The 11,923-nt window shown below is 43.3% G+C and overlaps 1 protein-coding gene across 1 annotated transcript; it reads right to left on the bottom strand.

Annotated features, from left to right (window-relative positions):
• Nucleotides 1–960: 960 nt before the first annotated feature.
• On the bottom strand, nucleotides 961–9,467 carry FAM174C (family with sequence similarity 174 member C). Its single transcript, XM_003760836.4, has 3 exons — nucleotides 8,872–9,467; nucleotides 2,738–2,854; nucleotides 961–2,121 (listed from the first exon to the last, which is right to left on the bottom strand). Coding segments are annotated over exons 1-3 (357 nt in total). The 5' UTR covers nucleotides 9,111–9,467; the 3' UTR covers nucleotides 961–2,120.
• Nucleotides 9,468–11,923: the final 2,456 nt, after the last annotated feature.

Raw genomic sequence — 11,923 nt, 5'->3', positions numbered from 1 at the left:
CCTGCCAGACTGGAACCAGAGGCTCTCTTACTTCCGATTGTGGGTAATTTGCCCACCTGGCCCGAGTTTCTTCCCCTACTGATATGCTGCTACTTGGCATCTCTTAGGGATGCCAAGGTTGGAGGCCAAGATGACTTGGGATGAGGAAGAGAAGCCACATAGGGGAGATGGTGACTGCATTCCATCCTCCCCAGGTTACCTTTTGGGTAGGGGAAAGACCTGTCCCTTCCATGCCCATCCCTCCATTAGAGCAGGTGCTCACCTTCCCCAGTGAGGATTGAGCTGAACTTGGTTTCACCTTCTGACTCTCCTGCACTGCGTGCCCTCAAGGTGAGGGCTGTGGGAGCCTAAGGGGGTCTCTTGGCTTCCCCATGTCCCCATACAATGGCACCCCCCACCCCATGGGAGAGTCCAAGATAGGAAGTGCCTAAGGCACACCACAGGCTTCCCGATCCCCAGAAGTGCCACTGGGCGCCATTATTACTACTGGTATCCTCGGGCCAGTAGGACAGCTTTAAATCACCATGTGCTAGGATCTCATCAGACCCCCAAAGGCAGGAGACTCCAAGGGCAGCAAGAAAGTTAGGGCTTATTAGGCTGGAACCCAGTATCTGACAACACCCTCCAGGGTACGAGGACCCTAGGAAGCCTCTCTTGCCAGCTGCTCCACAAAGACTCAGGACCCAGAGGAAGCCGGTCTCCAGGATACCAAGTGGGGCCTTTGGGAAGTCACAGATGAGAAATGCAGAATGGGGAGGGAGGAGGCCCAATAATCCATGGTTCTCCCTTCTGCCCCTCCCCCTTTACACCCCACTGGGGATGAAATCACAGCAGTGTCAGGATCAGCGTATGAAGAATAATATTATGTCTTCACCCACCACTGCTCAACTCCAGAGCAGTGAGGGACAAAGCAGGATTCGTGGAGAATCTGACTTTTGGAATAGAAACAGGAGGCCAAAGTGCCAAAGGGAGGAGGCCACGTTTGCTTTATTTAAAATCAGCAGCTTTTACTGAATACCCTTGACAGGCAAATACTGTGGGGTGCTGGTCCCCCAACATTAAACTTAGTCTCTTAGAAATCAAAATACCCAAATATACAGATACAAAGTAAAAAGCTTCTCCCGTGCCAGGGACAAAGCAAGGTGGTCCCAGAAGGAAGGTGCCCGAGCCCCCATCCAGATACCAGATCTAAGAGAGGAGGGCCCTTCTGGAAGGGGCTAATCCCCCAAACACAAGTGTGGGCAATGCAGGAAGAAGAGTCCTTGGATCACAGAGGAGGTTTCCCAGGGGAAACCCATGAGGCAGATGCAGACGTTCAGAGAGGCCATCTCCCTCCAATTCCTCTCTCTGGCCCTGGCTTTCCCACAGAGAATCTAAAACAAGGTCCTTATTGCCCCAGGCCCGACTGGAGATCCCAGAGTGGGCCATCAGCCTGAGTCCGAGGGGAATGCCGGCTTTGGTTTCAGCAACCTGAAGATCTGGAAGCCATTTGGTCCCCCAAGGCAGAACGCGAAGAGTGGAGGCAGCTGGGCCCGTGGCTAGCTTCTGCTCAGTCTGGGCAATGTCAGGGGTGGCAGAGGGAGACCACCCCTCTCGGCATCCCCCAGTACTGCCCCCCCCCCCCCCAGCAGCTCAGAAGAGAGCCTGCTAGGCCCCAATCTCCTAATCTCTAGGAAAACCTACTCCAGGCAGCAACGTTCATGATCCAAAATTCAGGATGGGACCCCAAGTATCTCAGCAGGGTCTCTGGCCCTGACCTAGGATGGGAGTGTTAGCATAGGGAAAGGAGAAGCATGAGGAAGAGGGCAGGAGATCCAGGCAAGCTCTTAGGGACCTGAGAGTCAGGAAAGGAAAGACAGCCAGGCTCCCCCCACAGAAGCTCACATCTGCCAAAGTAAAAGCCATGATTTGGGACACCACACCCTCCTTTCCTGCATTTCCCAATACATCCCAAGTGCAAAAAAAGTTTCCCCACCTTCCCTCCCCCCTTAGAAACACTGTAATGTACAGAACCATTAAAAAAATAAACCCCTGATTTTCTTGACATTCTGTGCCTGGGGTCCCTAGCCCCCCTTTCTGGATTTCTCTGCGCAGCTACCATTGTGGACTCCAGCTCTTCATCTGAAAAATAGAATCAATGAATAATAATAAACATTTATTATCCCCTATGTGTCAAGCACTATGCTAAGGGCTGAGGATATAAAGAGGTAAAAGGAGGTCCTTGCCCTCAAGAAACTTACAATCTAACACCAAGGGATGGGCATTGCTTGGTGGTAGGAAGCCAGAGACAGGCAATCTTGGGTCAGTCACTCTCTAAAGGAGTTTCCCCAATGACCCTGTAGGAAGGCTCAGGAACCGGAGAGTTGAGAGGTGTGGGAATGGCGAGCCAGATTCACCTCCTTCTTAGCTCCCTCACATGACTCACTGGCTTGCAAGCCCTGGGCTGGCCCCACCCTGAGACTAGTACCTGCCTGGGCAGGAGTTGCCCAGGAGGCACGGGCTGCCTCAGCTTCAGGACCTTCTCCCAAGCTCATGGGCTGCAGGCTGAGCTTTTACGGACAGTGACAGGGAGGTCTGAGGACCAAAGGCTTGGCCCTGGCTGCCAGGGGAGAAGGTTGAGGAGCCCTAGCACCGAAGGAAGATTTCAATCCTTGCTTAATTCTAACAATCTCCCCAGTCCCGCTCTGTAAAACTACCTGGGGACCTTACAGGAGAAATAAAACCCCAGAAACTCTACCATCTCAAGTTCCTTGTCTCAAAGACTGTTTCTTCGTCACTCTCCATTGAGGCCATGTCCATGTGGTCATCTGTATTTGAGAGCAGGCCATACTTCTTCCGCTGCGGTTTCTTTATTCTGAGAACAGGTTAAAATTGCAATTCATTTCAATCAAACACATCTTTCCCGAGGACCTTCCACATGCAGGGCCCTGTGCTAGGAGCCAGAATCGACATATAAACTTTCCCTCACTGATGATAAATATCCTTCTTAATCTCTTTGATTCGATTCAAAAACCTCACAGGAAATACCAATGATGGGTTCTGCATGGAAAGCAGCAAGATGAAGCAACAAAGTCCCAGAGAGATGTGATGAGGACAAAGGAAAGGCCGAGCCAATGCTCAGGGCCCTCAGCGAAGGGCAAGAAGGGAGCAGGGAAGGCCTTTTCACAGGGGAGATGACCCCTGAGTCAGGCCTAGAGGGAGAGATGTCAAGGCGGGGAATGTATTCCAAGCAAGACATAGAGGAAGGAGAGGAGAGGCAGCAGGGTGAAAGCTGAATCTCCCCTCCAGGGACACGGGAACTTGGCCTGGAGGGCATCTCACATGCAAGGGAACAGTAGAAGGCTGGATAAATGGGCTGGACCTCCAGCTGGAGGGTTCTGAATGCCAAATAAAAAAGACTTATTATTTCACAATGCCAGAAGAAGGATGTTATCAGAACAGTATGTTAGCAAGATAACTTGGGCACCGGAAGGCAAATGGAAGATCTGGGAGAACCCAGAGGAAAGGAGCCCAGTTAGGGGCCTCATCTCCCATGAAGGGGGGCTATTTCAGAGTCAGGCCTGCTCAGAGTTGAGGATGGGTACCGGGACGTTCCTTAGCCAGCCAATAAGCATTTAGTAAGCACTGTATTGAGTGCTTGGGGATACAAAAAGAGGCACAAGATAGTCCCTGTCCTCAAGGAGCTAATAATTTAATGGCAGAAAGAATAGACAAAAATAAACAAACAAGCCACATACAGAAAAATTAGGAAATAATTATCAGGGGAAGGCAATGGAATGGGGAAGTTTTCCAAGTAAAAAGGAGGGATTGCAATTTTTCTTGTGTAGCAAGACAACTATATAAATATGTACACATATATTGTATTTAACATATACTTTAACATATTTAACATGTATGAGACTACCTGCCGTCTAGGGGAAGGGGTGGAGGGAGGGAAGGGAAAAGTTGGAACAGAAGTGATTGCAAGGGACAATGTTGAAAAATTACCCATGCATATGTTTTGTCAGTAAAAAGTTATAATAAAATTAATTAATTTTTTTTAAAGGAGGGATTGAGTTGTGCCTTAAAGGGAGCAGGGGCCAGGAGGTGCTACTTCCCTTCCCAAAGAGTTAGGAATACTGGAGTTGTTCTGGTGTAACCTCGGGGGCTGTCATGGAGTTTTCCTTTCTTGGAATAGTTTGTCATTTCTTTCTCCAGTGGTTTAAGGCAAACACAAGTGAAGTACTTGCCCAGGTATTTGAGGTCATATTTGAACACAGATCTTTCTCAGGACTCCAGACTCTACTACTAAGTCACCTAGCTGCCTCCTAAGAATCATTTAGAATAGGATTCCCATTCAGCTCACCTTCTGCAAGTGATAGCCCCAAAGAGAGGCAGAGATTCAAATCAATTCAACAGACAGTCACAATGGGTGGGGTAGAGAGAGCCTACTGCTAGGCCCTGAAGGCCCTACAAAGAAAAGCTAAGACTGGGCCGGGGCCCAAGCTTCAAGCATCCCTCAAACCCAACCTTATTTTGGAGGAAAGGGGAGATTGGGGAAAAAGTACTTTTGAGCTGAGATTTAAAGATGGGCACAAATTCAGAATGAAGATAAAAAGAGAAGGTATTACAGACGGTACATGGGACAAAGACACCACCAATGGTGTCAGTAAATGCAAAGTAAATGCAAAGATGGGAGCTAGGTGGGGAGGAGATGGGGGAATGGGCCCCAAGTACACCAACTGCCCATCACATGTAAGGCCTCCAAGGGGACAGAGAAGCAGTCTCAGAGAATCCACAATTCAACTGAGGAAAAACTGTCTCCCTCAAAGGCAACAAAAATCCCAGAGCCAAAGGGAACTCCTCTTATCATGTTCAACCCTCTCTTTTTAAAGAGAAAGCCCCCAAAAGGGGCATCTCTTTAGCTAGACTATTAAGAACACAGAGTTAGGCCTTGAAGGGACCTCAGAGGCTGTCTAGTCCAATCCAATGGCGGGGAGAGAAGGGGGAAGGAGACAGGGGAGAGATGATCTGCCAATGACCACACAGATAACTAAAAGAAAGAGAACTGAAAGCTATATACGTCCCTATGCATTGGGCACAAACCTTCATTCCTATCTTTGTCTATATACATCTCTCTCTGTGTGTATATGTGTGCACACATGCAAAAAAAATCCAGAATTTCTCTGGCTAGCCTAAGTTTCTCAAAGAAAAAGGCAGTAAAACTCAAATAGTGGGAAAACCTCAATTTACCTCTCTCAAATCAAGATAAATCTAAGCATATCTAAAAAATTTAAGGAGATTGACTGAATTTTAGACAAGCTGAATATAATAAAAGCTCTGGAGAAAAATGATGAATGAGAATAGAAAGGGAATAACTTTTTCTCACTGTGCATGACACTTTTGTAAAAACTGATCATGGAACAAGAAAAGTCTCAGAAACAAATGCAGAAAACCAGAAATATTAAATGCACTCTTTTTCTGACCACAATCCAATAAAATTTGTCCATTCAACAATGCTGATCTGTTTGAAGCCATGATTAATCAAATTTTGAGGAGATATTGACTGCACAAAGAATTGAAACTGAGGACAATAGTACAAACATGGGGCATTGCTGATCAAGTCATAGTATGTGAATGTGATGGAATATGGTGTTTTGAATGCATGTAAAAATGACATACAGGGATAATTGCCTCGAAAGGACATGGAAACTAAAATCACAATCAAAGTGAGGCAACTTCTCCCTCAAACAATACAACAAAGTAACAGAAACCATAAATGGACTCCTCGAATAAACCTCATACTTTTTAAATAAACCTCTCATGGCATTTTTATAGCATATTATACACAATTAGGCTAAGACTATGAGGCTGATTGTCAACATGTGAGAAGGAATGCATGAAATGACTCATATGACACGTAAAAGAAAGAGAACTGAAATGCTATACGTCTAAAAGTGAAATGGCAACCTATATAAATCCTAACTATTATATACATCTCCATTTATATATGATGCCGCTATATAAATCAATTCTAAGCTACTATTATATAAAGAGTAATAATAGTGGCCTCATACTGCTCTCAATAAATAAACAAGCTATCAAAATTAGTATTGATGATATGTACATAGTGAATATATATAGCTCTGAAATAATATAATAAATATAATAATGTTGAATAACTATTGATCAGCTTATATAAATGCAACAAAGCTATATAGTGTATGATTATATTGACGCTATATAATAAATCAATCAACTAGATATATATATTTCTCATGCTCTATATAAATGCAACAAAGCTCATATATGTATATATGTTACCTGCTCTATAAAATGCAACAAAGCTAATATGAGGCAATATACTATTGCATATAAATCTATATATAAGCTATATATGATGAAGTATGTGCCCTCACTCATAGAAATCAACATAAAGCTATACAGTAATATGCCTCGGCTTCAGTATAAATCAAAAAGATATATATGCATATATGTCTACCTCGGCTCATAATAATAAATCAACAAGCTTATATAATGTATATAAGCCAATGAAAAGCTCTCATAGATAAATAATCAACAAAGCTATTATATATATATATGTCTCAGCTCTATATAAATACAACAAAGCTATATATGTATATATCCACTCTGCCTCTATAAAATACAACAAAAGCTATATATGATAATGCGCCGCTCTATATAAATACAACAAAGCTTATATATATGATACATGCTCGCCTCATATGAAATACAACAAAGCTATATATGTATACATGCCTGCCTATAAAATACAACAAAGCTATATATGTATCATGCTATCCTTGCTCTATATAAATACAACATAAGCTATATATGATATAATTGCCTCGCTCTATATAAAATACAACAAAGCTATATATGTATACATGCGCGGCTCTATAGAAATACAACAAAGCTATATATGTATAATGCCTCGCTCTATATGAAATACAACAAAGCTTATATATGTATATATGCCTCGTCCTATATGAAAACAAAAAGCTATATATGTATAATGCGCCTGCTCTATATACAACAATACAAACAAAGCTATATATGTATATATGCCCTGTCCTATATAAATATAAACAAAGCTATATATGTATATATGCCCTCGCTCTATAAAATACAACAAAGCTATATATTATATATGCGCTGCTCTATATAAAATCAACAAAGCTATATAATTGTATATATGCCTGGCTCTATATAAATCAAACTATATAGCTATATATCGCTATAAACAAAGCTATAACATGCGCCTTATAGAAATCAACAAAGCTATATATGTATATATGCGCTGCTTAATAAAAATAATACATAATAAAAGCTATATATGTATATATGCGCCGCTCTATATGAAATCATACAAAAAGCTATATATGTATATATGCGCTCGCTTTCATGAAATGCTAATAGAAAGCTATATATGTATATCATGCTAGCGGCTCTATATCAAATGCAACAAAGCTATATATATGCTATATAATGCAGCAGCTCATATAAATGCAAAAAAAGCTATATATGTATATATGCGCCGGCTATATGAAATACATAAAAGCTATATATGTATATATAGCGCCTTATGCAAAAGCTATATATAATGGTCTAAAATACAAAGCTATATATGTATATATGCGCCGCTCTATAATCATAAATAATTAAACAAAGTATACTATGTATATATGCGCCTCGGCTCTATAGAAATACAACAAAGCTATATATGTATATATGCGCCTCGGCTCTATATAAATGCAACAAAGCTATATATGTATATATGCGCCTCGGCTCTATATAAATAAAACAACAAGCTATATATGTATATATGCCCCTCGGCTCTATATAAATACAACAAAGCTATATATGTATATATGCGCCTCGGCTCTATATAAATAAAACAAAGCTATATATGTATATATGCGCCTCGGCTCTATAGAAATACAACAAAGCTATATATGTATATATGCGCCTCGGCTCTATATAAATGCAACAAAGCTATATATGTATATATGCGCCTCGGCTCTATATAAATACAACAAAGCTATATATGTATATATGCGCCTCGGCTCTATATAAATACAACAAAGCTATATATGTATATATGCGCCTCGGCTCTATATAAGTATAATAAAGAGGCACAAGATCTGAGAGAGGTAAATTGAGGTTTTCCCACTGTTTGAGTCTTACTGCCTTTTTCTTTGAGAAACTCAGGCTAGCCAGAGAAATTCTAGATTTTGTGTGTGTGTGTGTGTTTGTGTGTGTGTACATACACACACACAAACACAGAGATGTATATAGACAGATAGGCATGAAGGGCTGTTGTGAGGATTAAATAGTTGTAAAATGCTGAATATTAGAAATACTGGCGCTTAGTAAATGCTGGACCGTAGTTTGATTTTAGGAAGACGGATTATTCACAGATCATGGGACTGACGGGAAAGGGCCAGCTTATCCACCTCGGCATTTCCCGGAGGAGAAAGCCGATGACGTGATGACGTACTTTAAACATTACGTGACGTCAGCCACTATTATTGCGATTAGAGCGGAAAGTATCACCCCATTTCAGGATGACAAGCGGTAAGGAGGTTCAGTCACTTCCAACTCTTCCCCTTCCAGGAAACTTGGTACAGGGAAAATGTGATGAAAGGCAGCCCAAGACCGACATCAGCACCGGCCCCCCCACCCCCACCCCCCCACGGGGCTCCAAACGCAGCGAGGATTACCTCATGCGATGCGCAGCACGTGACTTGGGAAAACCCCTCCCCGCCAACCCGCCCAGTCTCCCGGCTACTTCCGAAACTAAGGAAGGAGTTTGTCACATGACCTCCGACGAAGTCCAGGATAGGCCGGCGGGGTCTCCATATGACTCACCTGAAGGCCCGGATGAGGAAATACAGCGCAGCCAGTGCGCAAAACCCAGTCAGCACGTAGATGGAACGCTTCAGTATCTGGCCCCCTCCAGAGCTCGGCAGAACCACTCTGGTTTCGTTGTGCGGCGCCGCAGGCACGACCACGCTGCTCCCGTTCGTAGCGGACGGTGATGCCGGCGTCTCGGAGGCCCAGACTCCTGCCCTGAACAACAGGGCGAACAGCAGCAGACGCGGCCCCATGGCGGGGGAATAGCGGCAGCGGCGGTGCCCCGCCCTCGCGTTTCTCTGTCATTCACCAAAGGGCGGGGGCGGAAGGAACCAATGACTGTGTAGGGGGCGGGGCTTAGGGGGGGCCTAGTGCTGTCCAATACCTTATTAGTCATTTTGGCTCCGCCCCCGGGCGGCCGTTTGCGGCCTTCTGGTCCCGCCCCATTTCCTGCTTCCCCGCCCTTTTCTTCCCTCAAGCAAACTTAAAGCACTTGATAAAGATTCATTTTAAGCGTTGAATCTTTCTCGAGGCGTCTGGTAGCGAGCGCCGACCGTCAGTCAGAAAGCCTTGAGTTCCAAATAGACTTCAGATGGGAACCTCAGTTTCCTTCCTGCAAAATGGGAACAATACCCGAGTCTCTCAGAGTTGTGAGGATCAAATGAGAAAATATTACTATATATGGATATATATGGGGAGAGAGAGAGAGATCAGTATATATGTTATCGTTTCACGCCTCCCTCTGCTTTGTTCTTCATCCTCATGATGGCCTTCCAAGCCCGCCCTTTCATTCTATCTCAGGCCATCACCCCTGAGCTGGTTACATTTCTCTCCTCTTTCAGCAGCCTGGTGAACCCGCCCAACTTGACAGTTTCCTGTTCTTGAATCCCATAGTTCTTCGTCCTAGTCCCATGAACCCTCGCCATACAGACTCCTGGTCTCACCGCCCTGCCCTCCACAAACTGCCTCCTCCTCTCCTACCCAACTAGGGCTGAATGGAGATAAAAGGCCCTGAGATCGCGCTGATTGGGTCTACATCCTCCCCCGGGGGGGGGAGGGGGGGTGTTGCTGGCAATCAGCAGCATCTCTTTGCTCCCACGGCCCCCGTGATTAAGGCCCTAATCGGCTCTCACCCGGACTGTGACAATGGCCTAATCGCCGTCTCCAATCTATCCAATCAATCCTCAATCTACCCACTTAAACTGCTAAACTGAGTTCCCAAAAGCACAGATCTGTCAGCAACCTCCCCCCGCCCCCATCCCTGCCCAATAAACGCCAGCGGCTCCTATTACTTCTAGGATAGAACAGCCCGTTTCAATCAGCATTGCTTTATACCAAGAACTGAGTTAAATTCTGGGATCGCACAAAAAGGCAAAAGGCAGTGCCCGCAGCTGGTCATCCAGAGGCAATGCCTTCTTTTTGTGTGGCCTTTTCAGCCTGCAGCCAGACTTGAACAAGCAAGATTCCCATGGAACAGTGTGTTAGCTATAATACAGTTAGAGTGCCTATGAACTGACCTGCTTATATGATCAAAGTGCACCGTTTTAGACTGTGGCACTCTGTAACTTAAATACAAATAGGCACGCCGCTAAGCCATCCTTCTATTTTGAATGATTCTCTATTCTTCTTTTTTTTTTTTATTATAGCTTTTTATTTACAAGTTATATGCATGGGTAATTTTTCAGCATTGACAATTGCAAGACCTTTTGTTCCAATCTTTCCCTTCTTTCCCCTCATCCCCTCCCCCAGATGGCAGGTTGACCAATACATGTTAAATATGTTAAAGTATAAGTTAAATACAATATATGTATACATGTCCCTACAGTTATTTTACTGTACAAAAAGTGATTCTCTATTCTTAGAGCTACTAAAGACTATATTGCTGTCTGCTCAAGTGGTATCTAGAATCCATTCTAAAAATTCTCTGCCAGTCAAATGGCTAAATCAGTTTGATAACCATGTATCGAGTCTGTGCAGGTGCTGGGGAATGTGCAGAGTTTGCTTAGTTCTTGCCCTCATGGACCTCCCAGGATAATAACTGTAATCTCTTTTATTTGCTTGTACTCAGATGATCTTGTGGACATAAAAACTCCTAAATCTTAACTAAATCTAACCTGGTCTTCTCTTCCTTGTGGTAGAATCCAAATGCCCCTTTAAATTATATACCAGTACATTGCCAATAAATTTCCATTCATAGTAACACGCGCCAATAAATGACCATTCTCCTTTCACATTGGCTTCCTCTGTGGCCCCGTAGCTGCCATGGATTGAGTGATTGATTAGGCTCCCATAGGGAGGAGTAAAAGCTGCTTGATCCCTACAGGTTACATTGTATATGTAATCATCTACACAAATTTTGTATGCATAATTTCCCTTTTTATCTGTCAGGTAAATATTTGTAAAAGTCACACACATGAAATTATTACAAGTATTAGTATTTTTGTTGGTGGCAGCCCTGTTTGTAGTGGCTAGAAACTGGAAACTGAATGGACGTCCATCAGTTGGAGAATGGCTGAACAAATTGTGGTGTATGAATGTTATGGAATATTATTGTTCTGTAAGAAACGGCCAGCAGGATTATTTCAGGGAGATCTGGAGAGACTGACATGAACTGAGGCTGAGTGAAGTGAGCAGAACCAGATCATTGTAACAGGGCAACAAGATTATATGATAACCAATTCTGATGGACGCAGTTCTTTTCAATAATGAGATGATTCAAAACAGTTCTAATTGTTCCGTGATGAAGAGCCATCTACACTCAAAGAGAGGACTGTGGGAACTGAGTGTGGATCACAACAGCATTTTCACTCTTTTTGTTGCTGTTTGCTTGCATTTTATTTTGCTTCTTTTTTTTTTTTTTTTTTTTTTTTTTTTTTTTACTGATTTGATTTGATTTTTCTTGTGTAGCAAGATAATTGTATAAATACATATGCATATATTGGATTTAACATATTTCTACTATGTTTAAAATACTATTTGCCATCTGGGGAAGGTGAGGAAGAAGAGGGTGGATTGGAACACAAGGTTTTGCAAGGGCTAATGTTGAATTGTCCACACATATGTTTTG

This window comes from Sarcophilus harrisii, chromosome 1 (genome assembly GCF_902635505.1).
Source record: "Sarcophilus harrisii chromosome 1, mSarHar1.11, whole genome shotgun sequence".
Taxonomy (NCBI): domain Eukaryota; kingdom Metazoa; phylum Chordata; class Mammalia; order Dasyuromorphia; family Dasyuridae; genus Sarcophilus; species Sarcophilus harrisii.
This window is presented reverse-complemented; position numbering and strand designations above follow the sequence as displayed.

What these genes read in the sequence shown, in the direction of transcription:
- FAM174C (XM_003760836.4), bottom strand. Translation starts at nt 9,110, where the DNA reads ATGGGGCCGCGTCTGCTGCTGTTCGCCCTGTTGTTCAGGGCAGGAGTC. An exon ending in TTCCTCATCCGGGCCTTCAG is followed by an intron (nt 2,855 to 8,871) that starts GTGAGTCATATG and finishes ACCTGTTCTCAG; the next exon opens with AATAAAGAAACCGCAGCGGA.